The sequence below is a fragment of the Cynocephalus volans genome, chromosome 5, assembly GCF_027409185.1.
Source record: "Cynocephalus volans isolate mCynVol1 chromosome 5, mCynVol1.pri, whole genome shotgun sequence".
NCBI lineage: Eukaryota > Metazoa > Chordata > Mammalia > Dermoptera > Cynocephalidae > Cynocephalus > Cynocephalus volans.
The window spans coordinates 130,119,872-130,140,142 of NC_084464.1; the positions used below are offsets into that span (position 1 = coordinate 130,119,872).

Sequence of the window (20,271 nt, forward strand, 5' to 3'; positions counted from 1 at the left end):
ACCAAAATGCTGAAAATTACTGTTGAACATCCCATGTATTTTTGTCACATGTTCATTTGTATTTTTGTCACATGTTCATTTCTATAATTATAAAATGTATTCTTAAAACACTCCCCAGTTAACACTTATTCATCATTTAACATCTTGCTGAATGATTTGAGATTGGAATTCATAGGTAATTATTTTATCTTAGGGCCACTATCACTCACGATGCTACTGTTAAATATGCAATTGCTATCTTATTGCTAAAATACAGGTGATTCCCTTGGATGGATGAATAAGGAAGAATTATGGTATTTAAATCATTAACAAAATATGACAAATGGTTTTACCCTGCTAACCACTTTTCTGTAGTTCTTAGACTTGAAACATAGCCTCTTTAATCTTAAAACACATGACCAGTTTCTTCTAAACTGCCTAGAACATGCATTCACTCATTCAGTCATTTAAAATAGTCATTGAATGCCTACCATATCTCTGGTCACTGTTGAGCTAGAAAAAACATTTAAGCCAGATGGGCACAACAGCAAATGTTTATTAGAGAAAGTGACATTTAAAATGAAAGATGAAATGAATAGGTGCTAGACAGGTAAGAGGGTGAAAAAATATTCCAGAACAAGGGATTTGCAAATGAAAAGCCCCAGAGGTGAGACAGAGCATTACATAACTTGAGAATTTCAGATGTCCTTATGTGGCTACAACATTGTGTGCAAAGGGTGCAATGGCTAGAGGAAAGGTTGGAGGGATAAGCAGGGGCCAGGCTATGGAGATCTTCCTTGCCATGCTGTGGAGGTTGTAATTCATCCCGAGGCAATGGGGAACTAGTGTAGGCTTTCAAGCAAGAGAATGACATGGTTTGATAAGTTCTATAGGATGGTCACTCTGATTGCAATGAGGCAAAATTACTGGATGGGAACGTTGGAAACTGGATCTTTAGCTAAGAGGCCATTCTAATTATCCTAATAAAAGATGACAGTCCCTAGATAAAAATAGTAGCAAAAAGGAAATCAAGAACCAGAGAGTAATAGAATCACATAATGCGTGATCAAATAAATATCTGGCATAAGAGAGGCCTCCCTCTAGGTTGCTGACCCGGGCAATTGAACAGACGACAGTAACCCCAAATGGAATGGGAAATCCAGGAGTATTTACAGATTTAAAGAGAGATGAGCTTAATTTTTGACATTTCAAATTCCAAGTGCTTTTGTGTTGTGCAATAAGATGTATCCAAAAAGCAATTAGAAATGTAAGTCTGGAATTCATTAGAGATATCCAGACTGAATATAAAATATAGAGTTTTTGGCACAGAAATAACTGAAGTCATTGTCATGAATGAAATCACCAAGATAGAATGTGTAGAAAAGAAAAAAAAGATGACAGCCAAAATTAGAATCAAGAACATCAATCTTACTAAACAGAAAAGAAAAGAAGAATTCATGAAGAAGAATAGGAGAGAGTAGCCACTGAAGTAGGAGAAAAATCAACAGACTCACAAAGAAACCATAGGAAGAGAAAATTTCAAAGAGTGGCTGGACGTATCAGCTGCTGCAGAAAATTCACATGACATGAGAACTGATTATTGCCAGCTAAATTTCAATTTAGCAATGAAGATCTTATGGGTGAGCCTAGAATTATGTTTCAGTGGTGAAATCAGAAGCCTGTTGAAAAGGTGAATGGGAGATGAAGAAATAGAGACCAGGAATGTAAACAAATTCTTTTTTCAAGCTTATCAGAGCTAGTATAGAAATTGTCAAGCAATTTGAGACCCCACAGACAAATTTTAAGAAGGAAGTCTTGGCTGTCTTCAAATGTTAGTGAGACTAAGCCAGTGAAGAGGAAGAGAGTGAGGATGCTGGAGAAAGTGGGGAGGTGGGAGGCGAGGAAACCAGTGTGGGAGGACAGTAGCTTTAGACAAAGGACAGACGCCACTTCTCACAGACATGGAAAATAATGCAGGCTAGAAAGTGAATCATTTGGCAGGAAGCTAAGAGAGCACCCAAATGAGGGCTTTCTTTTCCCTGAAAATAGGGCACTATAATCAGCTGAGTCAGAGGTGGAAAATTACAATATTTGAGATTTGTATTGTATCATACTGGAAAACCAGATCCATTTTCATTGTTATAAACTGTATCTGTAAGTGTCATAATATATTTTCAAATACAGCACCAGAAATGTAAAAAAATCAGTGGTCTAAAATTCATTGTGGCAATGTCATGAGCTGCAGAGAACAGCATAAACTCTCAAGGAGAGTTAGTAGAAGATCTAGAAAAATAAATTAAAATTCCATGGCAATGTCTGTGGTGGAAGTGATTTCAGTTATGGTTTGTTGTGAATGACTACACATACTATACCAAACGTTGTTTGGCCATTAGAAGACACATGATATAAATAAATTCTTGATTGATTGAAGGAAGCAAAAAGCCTGGCATTTGGGATGCCATCCAAGATCAACGCAGAGCCTGCTGTGGTCCAGCTGAGTTGAGCAGGAGATCAGTTCACTAATATGTACATCTGTTTTGTTACTACCTTTCTTGCTTCTCAACTATTCTTTTGATATTGTTTAAAAGAAATAAGTCACTGTTCTGACCTCTCCAAATCCTGTCATAAAATCAAGCTAAAATTCAACTCTAAATTCCTCTCTTTCTTCCTATTTCTTGACTCCCGAAGTAAAGTATCACATTTCCAATAGAGATTCAGTATTGCGTTCTTGCTGCCGTGTTTACTATTAGTCAGTTTCTTTCTTTCCCAGAGTTGAAATACATTTCTAGAGGGTAGGATGTTATTTTACCTTTGTTCCCTCACTTGATTCTTTCAGTGCCTGTTCCTGTGCCTTGCATGTAGCTCTTCCTAAGTCCTTATTGCATAAACGATTGTTCTGTGTTAAGTATAATTCTACTTTATGAAAATTTTTATTTCAAAACTGTTTACACAGTATTTTTTATAGAAATGTCTTAAAGCATATCACCCCAATGTCTCTTGTTGTGAAAGCATATAAAAGAAAATAAGACCTGAGATTGCTAGTTTAGGTTGGGTCCTCTATATTTATAAAGAACCACCAACATTTGACAAGGAATAGATGGATATCATTCTTAATGTGGCAGCTAGGCTTTTTTACTCTTGTTGCCTCTTAAAACATTTATGCTCTCCATCTTAGTTTGGTTTCAGAAAGCCCACCGATAGACATGCACAGAGGTCTCAATATTTTTAGCACTTTTTTGAGCACCTTATAGAGCTAAAACCTGGGAAGAGAAGAAACATAAGTGTCCAGATAATATATAATAAACTTTAAAGATTTCTGAAGACTGTTCCCCAATTTAGAGTAAAAGAAAAATTTACAAAGAGATTAGTGTAGAGAGAAAAGAACAGCAACTCATTTTCAGTGTGCTACAATATTAGCTTCTCAAATGAAAGAGCTTCTTTAAAAATACTTACATCAAAGACTGAGTTCTTTGTCCATGATCGTGTGTGTGTGTGTGTGTGTGTGTGTGTGTGTGTGTGTGTGTAAGAAAGAATGTTCACAGGCACATACACACTCATAGGTGGGGAGATAAATTACATTCTAACTCTCATTAAATTAAAAACAAACCTTTTCTCCCTTTTCCTTTACAGAACTGTCAGCATCACACTGCTGGTGACTTCTGTGAACGATGTGCTGTTGGATACTATGGAATTGTCAAGGGATTGCCAAATGACTGTCAGCAATGTGCTTGCCCTCTGGTTTCTTCCAGCAACAAGTAAGACTGGAGAATATAACCATATTTCCCAATCAGTAATGCCATCTGTCTAACACATGGGCTGCCTATGATTTGGCTATTTTTTCCATGTAGACAAAAATCTCAATTTAAGTGAGAGATTTTTTTAATAATATAAAAACATAACAGAGTCAGTATATAATATTCGCTGGATCATTTTTCCTTTAAAGCCCTGTCCCAAGTAAATAAAATTAGTTGAAATGTAAATACTCATAAGATATGTTTACAAAATGAATGATATATATAAAAATGTGCATGATTTTATAAATATATAGGTCTAGCATTTGCATATAGTTTTGCCATAAATTCAGCTATGAAGGATTGTTTAGATGCATATTATATCACTTTTGTGGCTGTTTTTATTCATTTTGTGTGTTTAATTCAAAACTGGGAAATAATTATTAAAAAAATTGAGAAGTAGTGTAATTAAAGCAGGGCGACTTATTGTTATGCTCCAAAAAAAGTCAGTATCTCCTGAATCACGGCCCCCATTCTGTTAAAATGGTCTGAGCTTGGTACCATGGAAACACAGCCATAAGAGGAAACAAAAGCCAGAATATCTTATTTCAGTATTGTCTGAACATTCTGCGTTGGTTATATACTGATGAAAACTCCTAGGTGTTTTCATATACCTTTTTGCTAAGACTATTTACGCTTTCTGTTAAGTGATTTATGGATTTCAGTCTATACATGGCAAGGCAGTTTCTCTCTAAGAACTTGCTTTTGGAAAGAATGTATGGCAGTTCATTCAGAATTAGAATTCTGGACACCTTATCTTGAATGTAAAAAAACACAAAGCAATTCAGACAAAGTGATCTTTCCACCTGTGCCTTTTCTCTGAAAATTGTCTCCCTTTTCTCTGAAAGCTCCCCACCATTTTGTTGTTGTTGTTGTTGGCTGGCCTTGCATAGAGTGTCAAATGTAAATTTTCAGGTAAGTTGGATATTGATGAGGAAGATATACATGATCTGACTGTTGGTCTAAATACCAAGTGGTATGAGTATGAAAAAATAGTATTATTTTTATCCTCCTTTCCCCAATCTCCCCCTGATGTCCAGATTTAAACAAGAGAATGTTATTTGTTTATTAAAATGTGAACAATTTGGATTAGAAAAATTCAATAATTAATTAATGATTCCCTGTTGGGTACACCATAATAAAGGCTACAGGAGATATAAAAGGGAAGCATGCCATTTCTTGGAGAAGCTCACTATACAGCATGTGTCTTAAGGGAAGTCGATTTAACTATAAGTAGAATTCAAAGGCACAAAATACCACTCTTAATTTTGAGAGATTCAAGAACATATTCAAGAAAAGAAGCTGTAGTATGTATGATAAATCTTAAACAGTGTACCTAAAGATTTTTACTGGTAGAAAATTATATGAGCAAAGTAGGAAATTATATGAGCAAAAACTTTGAAAACGAAATACAAGGCATGTTTTAAAAACTTGTGAGTACTGGAGTTTGGAGCATGGAGTTCAGACAGAATTTCATAAATGCAAATGAAAATAAATGGGAGAATAGAGACCATATTGTAGAAATATCCTTGAATACCAGTCTAAGAAATTGCTATTTAATTTTCTATGTAATAAGAAAAAAACCACAAGATTTTATTAAATAACAACAACAATAAAAAAGGTTAATATGATCAGAGCCACAGTTTAGGAAGTCTGTTATAATAGAATTGAATGTAATGAATTGAAATAGACAAAGAAGAAAAGCAAAGAGTCTAGTTAAAAGGCCATTGCACTAGCCTAGGTAAGAGATAATTAGAACTAAAGGTATGTAATAGTAACAAGAATGAAGACAAAGGGATTAATGTGAGAAAACTGTTGGATACAGCTGTACATAGCTGATAACTAATTAGATGTGAGGAATGAGGGTCCAGGCAGGACTTGAAGATGGAGGTTTTTAGCCAGGTTGCCCCCAAAATGGAGATGCCATTAACTGAAATAGGAAAACCAGGAGAGAGCTGCTGCAGCAGTAAGACAATTTACGTTTCAAATAGCTTCAAATTGATGTGAAGGGTCTGTCTGAATAGAAAGATGCAAATAGCTGCAGGAAATGGAAATCTGGAAATTGCAAGAGCAGATGAAGGAAGAGACATGTTAATAAGTGAATGAAAGTTGGATAAGATTTCCCAGGCTAATGTTACCCAAGGGGGGCACATGGAAGAAAGGACAGACAGGACTTCCTATGTTGGGAAAGCCAGAAGAAAAGGAAGAGCCAAGGCTACAGCAATCTGGGAACAAGGTAACCCAGGCAACGCTGTCACAGATACCAAGGGAGAGAGGAATGAGAACAAGGGTCAATGCCACCCTCTCATGAGTAAACCCGGTGGCAGTGAACGATGGCGTCACTGCTGAACTTTGACCCTCCATAGAGAACACAGACATTGTTACAAGGATTGGGGTTTACCGTTTAAGAAATCTTAAGAATAAAAAGACAGAATACTACCTTGATTGGTTAACAAGACCAATAAGAGTGTGTTTTCATTTTTGTTTTATATGACTTGTATAATCTGAGTATATTTTTATGCAAAAGACCTGGAAAGAATCAAAATATCAAATTACAGTGGCTAGTTCAGTGACTTGCAAACTTGATTGATCATAACCACCGTAAGAAATACCTTTTTATAGTATAGTCCAGTACACAAAAACGTGTGTATGTAGATACCTACATACATGTATGTAAAATACACTACACCATTTATTCCATTTTATTATCTTACACTTTTAGACAAAATTTTAGTCAAAACTCACTAAATTGATTTCATGACCCACTAATATCACCACCTAAAGTTTGGAACATATTAGGCTAACGAACAAAGCAAAGATCTATGTATGGAGAGAAGAGAAGGGTTAAAACGTGAAATGAAGAAACCAGTCAGAGCAAAGAAGAGAGGCGCTTCTTCCTGAGATACCAAAATAGATTCTGTGGACAGGCTGAGAGATCTCATCGTAGTGACTTCAGATGGTGTAGTCAGAGAGAAATAAAGGGTAAAGAAGGTGCAGATCACCATCTAACTTCCACACCATTAGAGCAAGTCCTCATTTTCTCTTACCAAAGCACATACACAGGGTAAACTTCCAACAGTTGTGCCAGAGCAGCAGTTCTCACACCCTCAGGGTTTGCCACTGTCTGCCCAAGGAAAGGCCGGACTTTTCAGCTGAGCATTAGAAACTCTCTGCAATCTGACAACTGTTCAGGCTCAACTCCCTCTTCTCCCTTGTACATGATGGCAAGTTCGGAGTTCCTTGCTGTTTTCCAGACACGCTCAGCAGTCTTTGCTCTTGCTATTTCCTGAGACAATCCCTGTGAAATTCAATCCACTTTTAAAGGTCCAGTTCAAATGCCCCCTCTGTCACAAAATCTTTCCCTAACATAGCATGTCTTTTGTACTTTTTGTATACTACTAACACATTTTACTTCACATCACTCGTTCAATCAAAAGCTCTTTCAAAAATTAAACATTTACTAAGCATATACTGTACTCCATTCCAACATTGTGAGAAAATAAATATATGTCCTTTCTGTGTATGTACATATCTCTTACACAGAATTGTAAATTCTTTGAAGGTAGAGGTAGTATTTTATTTATTCCTTTATTCAACAAATACATAATGAGGGCCTATTTCAATGCCAGGCTTGGTTCTTTATGCTGGGAATATATAAGTGAGGCAAACAGTTGAAATTTCTTGCCCTCCCAGAGCTTACATTTTTCATAAAAGATTGAGACAATAAACAAATAGATATTTTATGAACTATGGGTAAGTGCTACCAGGAAAAATAAAGCAGCCTCCGTTAATTTAGAGTGGCTGGATGCCATTTTAGATAGGGTCGTCATGGAGATCTCCAAAAACAGATGAGACATGAATGGAGCGAGCCATGTGAATATCTGCAGGAAGAGCAGGCCAGCCAGGGGGAAGACCCATGCTTGGTCCATGCTTGTGAGACAGCAAGAGACCAGGTTGTTAGAAGCAGAGCTCAGTGGTGCTCCCGTGGGTAACTAATGTCCCGAAGGCTGAAAATCTTCCAATGGCAAGAAGTGGCTTTGTATAGGATAATGCAATGATATTAGTGATGGCAGCAGCAGTGACATTTGCAAATAGAATATACATGGAGTGTGAGAGAAAGGAGGAGGAAAGTTGACTCCTTGGTTTTTGGTAGAGCAAATGGAAACATGGAGTGTCCATTGAATGAAACTGAGAAAATTATAGAAAAGTCAGGTGTATTTTTTGGAAGGGGCGGGCTCCTCAGTTGTAGATATGTTAGGGCAAATACAATACATAAAGCCCTTAAGACTGAATGAGATCATTTAAAGGAGAAAGGAGAGGGGAGAAGAAATCTGAAAACTGAACTGTGAAGCATATTAAGAGATCAAGGGCGTGATGTAAGTCCAGCAAAGGAGAACAAGAAGGAACAACCAGTGACCTGGGATAAGAACCAGAAGGAGTTGGTTTTCAGGATGCCAGTTCATCTCTGTGGTGTCCACAGGGGACAACAAAGCGAGCAGACTCTGTCAATATAACAAATTCTGTTAAGGGGAGTTTGGAATTAGCAGCCATAGGGACATATAAAAGATGGTCACCAAGAGAAAAGCACAGGGTTTTCTGAGAGGCCCTACAGACAATATGAGTATGGAGAGAAGATGAGCGAGTTGTGAGCAGAAAAAATAAACCCTTGCTCTGTGCAAAATGGGATTCCCACTTCCTCCTTCATAAGCCCTTTTATGTGATATAAGGAAAAAGTGCATCCACCGTAATATCATAACTCAAAAATTTTTTATCAACTATTCAAGAATTACTACATTCCTCTACAATACTCTGAGACACTTGAGTACTTTATTTATTGGCATGTTATGTATTGAGTATTTCACTATAAAGGAATGTAATTTAATCACACTGGCTCTTTAGCTTTGCACTTGGAATGTCTAAGATCTGTTTCCTAGTGCCTACATATGAATGTGTGTGTGTGTGTGTATGCACAGGTGCCCGCAAATGCACTCAGCGTCAAGCTTTAATTTAAAGAGCTAAAACTTGGCAAAATGTGTCAATTATAAGTTTGTGGGTCTAATTTTTTAAGGCAAAATATGAGTTTGTTGGATAATGAGTTTGTGAGTAGTAGATCAATTTGTTCGCATATTTTGCAAAGGTTAGAGTTTATTACTTATTTATGTACTATTGGTTTAATGCATTAGAAGACAGTTAAAATAGGCTCCTAATAGTACCTAACCAAAAGGAGTTGTGGCCCTGGCCAGTACACCTTATTGCTTTTTCATCATTAGCTGATTTAGTGTACCAGCAAAAAGACCTACAGTGTTTGCTGCATTTCCTTCCAAGGCACCTTGCGGTTTAGCCCTACTTACACTTGAGAGAAGTAACTACCCCAAACTACACATTAATATAGTTTAGTTTTTAAGTCTTGTCAAGTTTTTCTTTTATAGAGTAAGATAATCAGAAATCCTGAAGCAAGACAGGCTGGCTGTGGTCTACCAGCATCATAGTGAAAACATAGGGCAAGTTATACAAGTATAAGACCTAATTATTTTAAAAGACAATAAAATAGTCAGCCAATCTTATTCATTTTCATGTAAAAAGCTTTCCCTTCTTTTCACCTCACACTATATCACATTACTTTGTGTTTACAGTAAAATGTAAACTGAAATCTGAAAGTAAATCAGAAAAGGCACTCTTTTATTCGTAGTGAAATATTTATTCACACTTCATGGGTTGAAGTGCCGGTGGCAATTTGGGTTGAGTTTTCAGAAAAAATTATATAGGTTTTATGCACTTTTTTAAAATCTGAAAGATATTTAGTAATACCTATTCTACTCTCAGACAAATGTGCATAGATTCTAGTCATATTTTTTGTTAGTGAAAAATTGGACATTTGCTGGATGTTTAATATTCATGGCTATATATAATTATTAAAATTCCAAAATGTTAACATGTTTAGTGTAATGCATTGTTAATTCATCAAAAACCAACCAATATTTATTTGTTGACAATTACTAGCATTTAAATGTGATATCCTACCCTTAAATAATAACTTAATCAATAATTATAAATATGGCATTTATCACCACCTAAAAATATGTCCCAATCGCCTTGATAATGGGTGGGCATACTTAATTTTATAAAATAAATGGGTTAAAAGATTTTTACAATTTTTTTCTCTGATTCAGTTTCAGCCCTTCTTGTGTCATGGAAGGCACCGATGATTTCCGCTGTACCGCGTGTCCACGGGGGTACGAAGGCCAGTACTGTGAAAGGTACCAGCAGTCGTGATATGCAGAGAGTAGTCACACATAGAGATCACATGGCAAAGGTTCACTGTAGAAAAGTCTCATTATTTGAACAATTTCATTGTTTTTATACTCTTTAGTAGTTTAAATTGTATGCTTTCGTACCTATTTTTATCTTTAGAGTTTCTCCAAAGAAAGGTGTTGTTTACTTCCATCTTATGTTTAGACTTCCTCAAAGATACCAAATTATTTCAAAACTATCTAATATATGTTTTGGTATGTATATAATTTTATATATGTAAGTATATGATTTTATAAGAACAAATACATCAAATCAATTTTCAAAAGCTTGTCAGTAGTTATTACTAATAAAAAGCTGGCCTCATATTTCTCATTCTAATTCACTGGAAAATATTTTCTAGCAAGAGCTGCATGCATGTCACTGTTCTGAGCACTCTGGCACTGCCCCAACAAGTGTATACATAACTCAGAATATAAATGGTATGAAGCATTTTTAATTTGTGCAACCCAAACAGTAAAATGTTTGTTATTCAGTTCTTCTTTTCAGCAGGCAAACAATATTATTTAAATGTTTCCTCTTACCATATTTCTTACAAAATCTCATAATACATGTATATAGCTATTAAATTAAATTCTAAATGCAATACAGATGGTAAATTAAGGAATACAATTCCAGACTGACTGTCTGGTAAGGTTGAAATCAATAGCTTCCAAATACATATTTTCTGTAAGACCAATATCCTAAATATTCAAACCTGTCACCACCGCTTTTAGTACATTTTAGGTACTGTCTCTAACATAACGGAGTAACTATTATTAATGATTAACATTATACACACTATAATTTTAGCATAATTGATAGCAGTATAAAAGTTTTATAAAGATCCATGGATTTAATTTAGTTCCATCAGCTTATCTGGGTCCCATTTTTCTCATCTATAATCTCAGGAATTCTGATGCATCACCTACTGATGTATCACACTGATACTGGGACAATCAAGCGTGTAAAGAACACTGTTGGTGCCCTGCCTAGGGTCCGACCTGGAAGCTTCCTCTCCAACAGGAGGGACAAAAAGGCTGAGAATTTACCCCATCTTCCTCCAGTGGCCCACAGCCAATGACTGACTAGTGTGAGAATACAAATGTCCAGCTCCCTTGCCTCAAAGTAGAACATATTATGAGATGCTATTTATGCTCCAGAACTCTCCACGGAATCAGACTAAGACTGGGAGATCACCTGAATCACACCCCTGCTTAGATTCTTTTCCAGGTCTGCTTCACCCACTCCTTTGCTAGAGTCTCCTAGGAACACTTCCTTAAATTGTTAATTTCTTTGCAAATATAAGCTGACATTAATAAGTATTTATCATCACCCACTTAAGAATCTATTTTATATAACCAACAATGGGTGTATTGATAGCAATAATAGCAGTAATAGCAATAAGTAACTAAATAATTAATAATTTAAGAATTGTAAATTCCAATGCAGTTTTTATAAGTTTGTAAAATACATTTCCAAATGAATCTGCATATAGTAATTCAAAACACAATATCCAATACTTACATATATATAGCAATACTCTTATAATTTTTATGTCAACAGAAATTAGCAGCAATTACATAACTCATAGCAACATAAAACCCCCAAATATTTCCATTTGTTTTGAAGATATGTGCATCATTTGAATATACCAGGGTGCTTAAAAAAAAAAGTGGTGGAAAGTGGAATTAAAAGATAATACAAATCTTCCATAAACTTTTTGAAGACTCCTCATAGATACAGATGTAGATGACATAGGTATATATTTTTTAATGTCCACTGGTATGCTTTGGTATTTATGCTTAGGCTCATATTTATTTCATGCCCTTGTAAACACCAGAAGGATGGTGATTAAAAGCATCCCTGGACACCGAGGGGATTATCTGCAGCGATTTAGGAAAAAAAATGTTTTATAGTATAGTTACATTTATAAATTATAGCTACAGCTATCTGCAAAAGACTAGAAGGGTTCACTGAAATGATAATTATTGTCTCAAAGCAGAATGATTAAAGAAAATTTATGTTTTTAATATCCATTAATGTTTAATCAATAAGAGTTGACAGTTCATATAGCATATAGATGAACAGGGTCGTACACTATCAAATGAGACTGGCTTGAATTGTTTTTCCAGGTCTCAAATGCTGTTATAGCTTTGCATTCATCATTTCTAACATATAAGTGATCAGGTTATATTTCCCTGAAAAAATTGCTTTTATTCAACCCAATTAGACCAAAGGTCTTGGTTAGATTTTTATTTTAACTTTCCAAATAAATTTGTTCCACTTCTGAGAGCTCCTTAAATCATTTAAATCATCTTTTGACTTGCCCAAACCCATCAGCTCAGTTCCAAATCTGCTTAAATTTCTTGAGTATCCCTGTAATGTAGAAACCCTTCCCCATACTTTATTTTTATTACTCTTGTAATAAACTCTTTAAGCACTTAATTGATATGAACCTGCTTAGAATACAGTTATTTCACCTGTAAACGTTAAGAAAAAAATTAAGTGGACTTAAATGATACTTTTATTGAGTATTTGTAATCTTACACAGAAAGGAAAATAATCAAAAACATAAATGTGTAAAAGCCTATGTTACAAATATTATTCTTCATGCTTTGCCTTTTCTAACCAGCACAAGATGAATTAATTTCCACAATAAACTGAGCAAATCTCCACAATCCCAAGCCACTAAAGTGGTGTAGGATTATCTGGCCAGTATTTAGAACTTGTGACTCCAATCCCATACTGTCTCTCAACTTCTTTCCATACTTGCCCATTGAAAAAAATTCTGACTATTGGTTGTATTTATGGTGACCATGTATATAATTAATTATCCATTCTGGGACATGCCAATGAAAGACAGGAAGTGTTTTTAATAATTAAGCCAGGACAACAGATAATCTCAGATCATCCTCGGCAAAACAGAGCATATTTTCTTGTTAGCATCGTGTAAAGTTATCGAATTTCCAGTATCATAACCCGTACTGGTATATATTTGGGTGAATGGATGCACGGATGGGTGGAAGAGTCAATGAATATATTGCATTTTGTGTTCATTCACCTGGATTTCCTTTCTAATTTCTCAAACCAGTGTTATATATTTTATTTGCATAACATTAACCCACTTCCACAGATACATAATGAAAAATCCATCTTGAGGAAGATATGGTAGGGGGAAAAAAAAGACCAGTGGAATTAAATAGAAGATCTGAGTATCTTATTGACTTAATTTGCCTCTTTTTCCTCCTTAGTAAAATTAATGGATTGTATTACTTGGCTATTTTGATCTCTAAAGTGCACGAGTACAGGAAAGCCCAAGAGTCTCTATATAATTGTGTTCATCTCTAATTTTAAAAAGAGAATTTTTAAAAAGTTTATGATGTAGATCAGTGGTGGTAAAACTAGGACTCACAGGCCAAATCTGGCCCCTCGCCTGATTCTATACAGCATCCAAGCTAAGAACCATTGTTACAGGTAAACTTTTACAATCAATTTGATGATAGGCAGCACTGCACTAAATTTAAACCCCAATTAAGTAAAATTTGATATCTCAAAAAGAATTTCATTTTTCTCGTTAGTAGATTGGTATTAGAAAATAACTTCTACTCTATTTTTATTATTATTATTGTTTTTAATTCCATCAACAACACAAATCTTTGAAATTTTATCTCCCTTACTGCATAATCTTGATTTTGCCTCTTGGCCTACAAAGCTTAATATTTACTATATGACTCTTTACATGAAAAGTTTGCTGACTCAAGATCTGTAAACTCTTGATATCAGTTTTGTTTTATTCAAAACAAAACACACACACAAAACAACTTACAGAGACGACTTGCCATTAACCTCCATTGCTTTCTCACTGTTTAAATCCAGGTGTGCCCCTGGCTATACTGGCAGTCCAAGCAGCCCCGGAGGCTCCTGTCAAGAATGTGAGTGTGACCCCCATGGCTCACTGCCTGTGCCCTGTGATGCTGTCACGGGACTCTGCATGTGCCGACCCGGAGCCACGGGAAGGAAGTGTGACGGCTGCAAGCGCTGGCATGCACGCGAGGGCAGGGAGTGTGTTTGTACGTATACTAACTCAGCTGTTAGCTCTGAGACCTCGGTTCCATTTCTGTCTCATTTCCAATGAGAAAAACTGACTTTTTTTTCTTCTTTGCAATAGCTAGTGCTACTCTTCATTCTTTCTGACACTATCTGTTCACCTTCTGGTGGTCACCTGCTGTTTCTGTCCCAATCCTGCTGAGCCAAGATCAGCTGAGAAAATCCTCAGCATGCTTTAGTCCATTCATTGAAGACCTACAATGAAACTCCTGGAGGCGTATTTTTTTGTTGTTGTTCATCTCAGGGTTTGCAGTTTTGCCATAAGTTGGCATTGCCTTTGTGACAGATTAAAAATCTGAGTCTATAAAATTTTTTAGAATCCTCCTGAATTTTGTAATTGGCTGGACATGCACTTAAGCCTTGAATTATAACTGACTCTTCTTTTTCCAGCTTTTACAGAAAACCATGGACATATTGCTTCATAACTTTCTCTTAAACTACAAAACCTGGAAGCAGTAACAGTGAACTCAAGTGTTTTTTACTCAGATGTACAATAAATGGAGAGCAGTTTGCTCTCTCTCTCTCTTTCTTTTTCTTGTTAGTGATTCTCAATTCAGTAGTGCCATATTGAAAGTACATTTAAATCAGTAGTTAAATATAATTCTTGAATATAACATACATTCTATTCTAAAATAAGTTATTTATAAATTTTAGAAGGGGATGTTATACTATGGTATTCTTTTCTTCAAAGAAATTTATTTCAGTGCATTTTATTTCAACATTTACCTATTTTACTGTGTTTATGCATGCCAGTATTTCTTGTGTTAACATCTTATGTGTGTGTAAATCTTAATAGCATTTTAATTAGAAGATTTTTTATTTGAGTTCTAGTTTTATAAGAATTACCTCAAAAGCTAAGACAGGATTTTAAAATATGCCAAAAAGTTAAGACTGGGTGTGTTTGGGAAGATAGGTTTTTAAATTGTATTTTTTTTTTTTTTTGGATTTCAATCATTTTTAATGAAAATGTTTAAAAAACAAATGTGTGAAGGTAGATGGGAAGGGAAAGATTAAATGTAATATGTCATATACATTTATATTATCAAATTTAGTTATTGGTAAATACATATTCACTCTTCACAAGTATAATAGCATATTTTAATGATAAAGAAGACTACCAAAGTATTCCATAATATTATTGCCTTCAAGTTAAATTATTAACATGGATATAATTAGCTAGGTAATATATAGATACTCCTAATGTCAACACTAATCTAAACAGACCTTGAATTATAAATCGTCAATTTTTTTAATTATCCAGAAGCAAACTTGAAATGATAAGATCATGTTGAACAAGAAGTACAATTAAATAATAGCACATTACAATCTCGGAAACATAAGATAAAGGAATCATTTTCTAGACATTTCTTTTAAAGGGAATTGGCATTCTGCCCATCAACAATAGTTTTACATTTTTTTCTGTTGATGATCAACACTTTATTTACATTTTAAATAAATTTATCATAAGAAAACAACTCATCTCATTCCTCTCTCATGTGTGGATTTCTAATCTCCACGTGTTCCAATAAAAGTGCCAATTAGTTACAAAGTTACACCAGCCTTATAATGTTCATTTGCATTATTCTTGTCCCACAAGAAAATATTTGCAGCTGCTATATACATGGTACTCAGTTCAGTTGCTGTGCCCTGGAAATTTCAATATGCTTCTGGGATGAAATAATAGTGATTTTTCTTCTGTAAAAAAGTGTTAAATTATGGGGTTGTTTTTGAAATCTAGGCCCATTTTTCAAAGTGTTTATAATTATTTTATGATTACACTGTATAGATTTTCCTTATACTGCTCTTCAGCTTAGTGATTTCCACTCCTAGCTGTGTTTTCTCTTCACCTTTCATTAAGGTAACTCTAAGGATTATTACACAGAGTATTCTCAGATTTTTCTTTTCTCTTTTTTTGAAAATTTCTCCAGTTATGGAAAAATATTCCATGCTTCCATGATGTTGGCCTTTCTCAGGACTCAGTTTCTACTCCCAGTTTTGAAATGAAATAACAAAACAAGACACAGTGAGGACATAACTCTGACTTATTCTCAATTCTCTTTGTAATATATTTCTATATCCTTAAGCTAAATTAGAGCAAGAGACCAAAGAATGGATTCACCTGGCATGTTTGACCTGCAGGGCCTGTTTCATCACATGTAATCATAGCCGAATTTTATAAGTGGGAGACAAGGGAGGCAGTCTGGCCCAGGCAAGAGAATATATACATAGTAAGAGAAACATTTGTGGTGGGTTGTTAATATGGTGCTGTCTGTAGAAAAGAGATGTTTCTTCGATTAAACAGAAATAAGTTAATACTCAGATAGTTCAGTAGCATGTATTGTACAAGAGTTAATTTTGCTGTCTTTGGTTAATTCTCTAGGAAACACAATTTAATTTGGCCAACATCGTGCATTTGTATTTCTTAAAAATGTACAATTAATGGCCTAGGCATGATCATTTAGTTATCTCACGTGAGCTGCATATTGGTGGAAAGACTCTCAATACTCACTGTTAAGTTAGGTTAAGCTCTTATTTAACAAAGGATATAAAATTCTGCTGAAGAGATCAGGCAACACAGGGAAAATATAGAAATTATAGAAGAGTTTCCCTTGACCACCTAAGTTCATAAGAGTCTTCTTGCTGCCTGGGGAAATTGCCAATGAGCAAGCAAGGATTTTACTGGATCAAAAGTGGAATTTCTTGCAGGACCCAGAACTTTTATCTGTGGGGTTTCCATTACTATCATGAAGAATTTACACAAATAATGTGTCCGTATTAGTCCTTTTACCACACACGAGTTCATCATAATAGTAATTTTTTTTTTTTAAGGCTCACCTTGGCTAAGAGCTTACCATTTGCCAGGCGCTATGTTAAGCACTTTATATGCAGTTATTTTAATTCTTGAAACATCCTTATACATATTATCTCCGCTAGGTGATAAGGAAACTGAATTTAGGTGGTTTAAGTCATTTTCTCAAGGTTCACAGTGGCTTTCTGACAGAGCTATGATTTGAACCTAGGTCTGTCTTGCAAATCTTATTTTCTTAACCTCTGTGCTGGCTACCAATATAAAACACAGAAAGCAAACATGTTTTACCCAATGTATTTGACATTGGTGAATTTAGTTCTTTACTCATTTACTTATTCTGGATTTAGAGCACATTTTACCTCAAAGAAGAATAAAGGTAAAATGGGCAAGAAATACACAATGAAAAATTTTAAATAGATATAAAGTCCACAAGGACTTTTTTTTTCTGCTAACCATTGAGACTCTCTCTTCTAAGATTTAAAACATTACGGTATTTATGATAGATTCTTATTTATCAGAGATTGTCAAGTAGAGACTGTCCTCTATGCAGGAGAAAAGACACCCTAGCTGGGTGCTTAGATTAACTTCACAGTCTTTTTTTTTTTCTAATAGGAATTACTGGGGACAGCTCTACAATGTATTTTTTCCTTATGTGTATTGGTGAGTTCTGAGTACATATTTTATTGGATTTCCCCAACCAGGATTTCTCCTTAGTAAGTGAGGTTAATGCAAATTCATCCTCTTCTTTCAGCCCTCATTCATAATTTACATGTCATTTTATAAAATGAGAAAAACCACCTGCCCTTCTGAAATTTGAGAATGAGCAAGAAAGCCATTATTTATTTAGTAGTGAAGGTTTGAATTGTGAAACACAAAACTTGGATTTGTTCATATACTATTTTCTGTAGACTATGTTAACACAATAACTCATATGATGCTTAAAATAGATGAGTGGCATAGTAAAATATGTTGCTCTCCTAGAGAACAGAAATTAAAATTAGTAGCTGTTGGCAAGATGTTACTCCATAAAAAGTACTTGAAATAACATTTTATAAATATCAAATCAATGTTTTCTATTTTTAGTCACTGTATATGAGGTATTTGGGATATATCAGCTTTTATTATTTATAGTCACAATTTATTTACAATATGACATATCAGATGATGCTTCGTTTAACAATGTTGCAAAAGCAATCATGAAGTGTGTTCTTTACTTTCAAACTGAGGTAAGCCTAACTAAATGTGATAATTCACCTTAACTCTGCAAAATAAGCACCTTCTACTCTCTTGGTGAAACCTAAGTCTAAAGTTTTATCCTACCTTGATACCGATCTGGCAAGATGCATCACAACTATTGTTTTTTGGGGTTTTTTTTTGCCTTTTTGTGACCGGTAAGGGGATCGCAACCCTTGGCTTGGTGTCGTCCGCACCTCGCTCAGCCAGTGAGCACACCGGCCATTCCTATATAGGATCCGAACCCGCGGCAGGAGCGCCGCTGCGCTCCCAAGCACTGCACTCTCCCGAGTGCGCCACGGGGCCGGCCCACAACTATTGTTTTTAATAACCTGTTGTTGTCAAGGATCTTATCACCATAATGCAGAAGCCCTTATATTCATATATTATCACCAGAATACTGTTGTACATTTATAATCAAAGATGATTACTAATGGCAGTTATTTCTCCCTATATACGGGTGCAGGAACAAAATAGTAGAATGTGGTTATCACTGTAAAGAAAACAGGACTTTTCTATTCGAATAGATGATGGAAAACATCAATTAATCTCCAGATGCTATTAATCAATCTATAACTTTGCTTGTTATACATGTGATCACCTTCCATCCTAGCCCCCTAATGTCATCCTTTCTCTGCCGCCACTTGGTCCCCAAGTAAGTTCCTACTCAAAGGCCAGTATGACTGCTGTAGTTTTCTAGAACCCTAAGCCATGGCGTGTTGTTCAAATCTAGGAGTTAGGCAATCTATAAAATCAAATTCATTCACCATGTTTGCACCTTCTATTCATCTGTTTTGTTAGTAAAAGATGCTTGAGTTTCTTGTTGCCAACCTTCTTGGCTCTGGTCCAGGCTATCAATGTGTAGAACAGCGAGGATCACTCTGACTCTAGGTCATTTTTCTGTTTACTAGGGATCAGTCACAGTAGTTAGTACAGTACATTGAGGAAGCTGTCCTGTTAGCAGATTGAGAATTCAGGTCACAATTGCCTTTCTTTTCAGTCAAGCTTTATTTAACAGTAAACTCAACTCTACTTTGATTATAATTTTCACTCTGACTAGGTTTTGGAAGTTTGTTGACCTCGATGAACAGTAGAATCACATGATCTTAATGTTGGAAGAAGTCTTATCAGTAAGGTAGTCTAATCTTCTTCACTTTTCCTGTGATATCCCTGAAACAGACAGTGTCCTGATGCAAGGAAGCATGCTGTTATGAAGCGGATATAGAAGGTTTGAATCCTCGCTTGCCACATACAAGCTGTGTGACATTAGATTAGTTAACTTTTCTAAATCTCATTTCATTCTCTGTAATATGGAAAGAAAATAAATACATAATAGATGCTTAATAAATTCTAGCCATTATTATCATCATTGTTCTTATGTGGCCATTTTATTTGAAGGCATGATGTTTTGTGCAGGTTATCAGTTTCTGATGAATTATGTTCTTTAGCTTAGGCTGAATTCCAGTTTTCTGTAATTATCTCTAATTCTAGGCTCAAGTCACTGAAAACCAGTTTTATGACCACCTTACATTTCTCTTTACAATCTTTACATGCATTATCTATAGATTCTTAAACACTCTAATTGTGACTATTTTTATCAGCTGTGAAATGAGGATATTAACAGTACTTATTTCACAGAATTACTGTATCAGAAAACGATAGTGAAGCCTGCCATAAAGTAGATATTGTGTAAATAAAAGCTATTATCTAATTATCTCATTATTATTTATAGTACTTTCAAAGTTTCCATTTATTTTTTAATATGTAGACCATCCTGGAGCCATATTGAACTTGTTTTTCATATGTATTATGTACAGAATATTCTTTAATTTAAACATATATATCACAACTTGGTACATGAACAACTTCATCAGTCTCAGCTAAGACCTAAGAATACCTTTTCCTCTATTCAAAAAAGCAAAACAGGTTAAAAAAAAAGCCACCTTCTTGAGTCTGAAAACAAATTTTTATTTTAGAAGATATTTATTTATAAATAATATAGAATAAACAAATCCTAAATAGACACTAATATAAAAGATTTTTCTTGAAGGGGACAAGGGA

The 20,271-nt window shown here is 35.0% G+C and overlaps 1 protein-coding gene across 1 annotated transcript in view; it reads left to right on the forward strand.

The window, feature by feature from the left end:
- Positions 1-20,271, forward strand: part of LAMA2 (laminin subunit alpha 2) — a 547,521-nt gene that overhangs the window by 384,420 nt on the left and 142,830 nt on the right. The window contains exons 30-32 of the mRNA XM_063098359.1: positions 3,610-3,734; positions 9,941-10,027; positions 13,938-14,131. Of these exons, the coding sequence (XP_062954429.1) occupies positions 3,610-3,734; positions 9,941-10,027; positions 13,938-14,131 (406 nt within the window). The remainder of the gene's footprint in view (positions 1-3,609; positions 3,735-9,940; positions 10,028-13,937; positions 14,132-20,271) is intronic.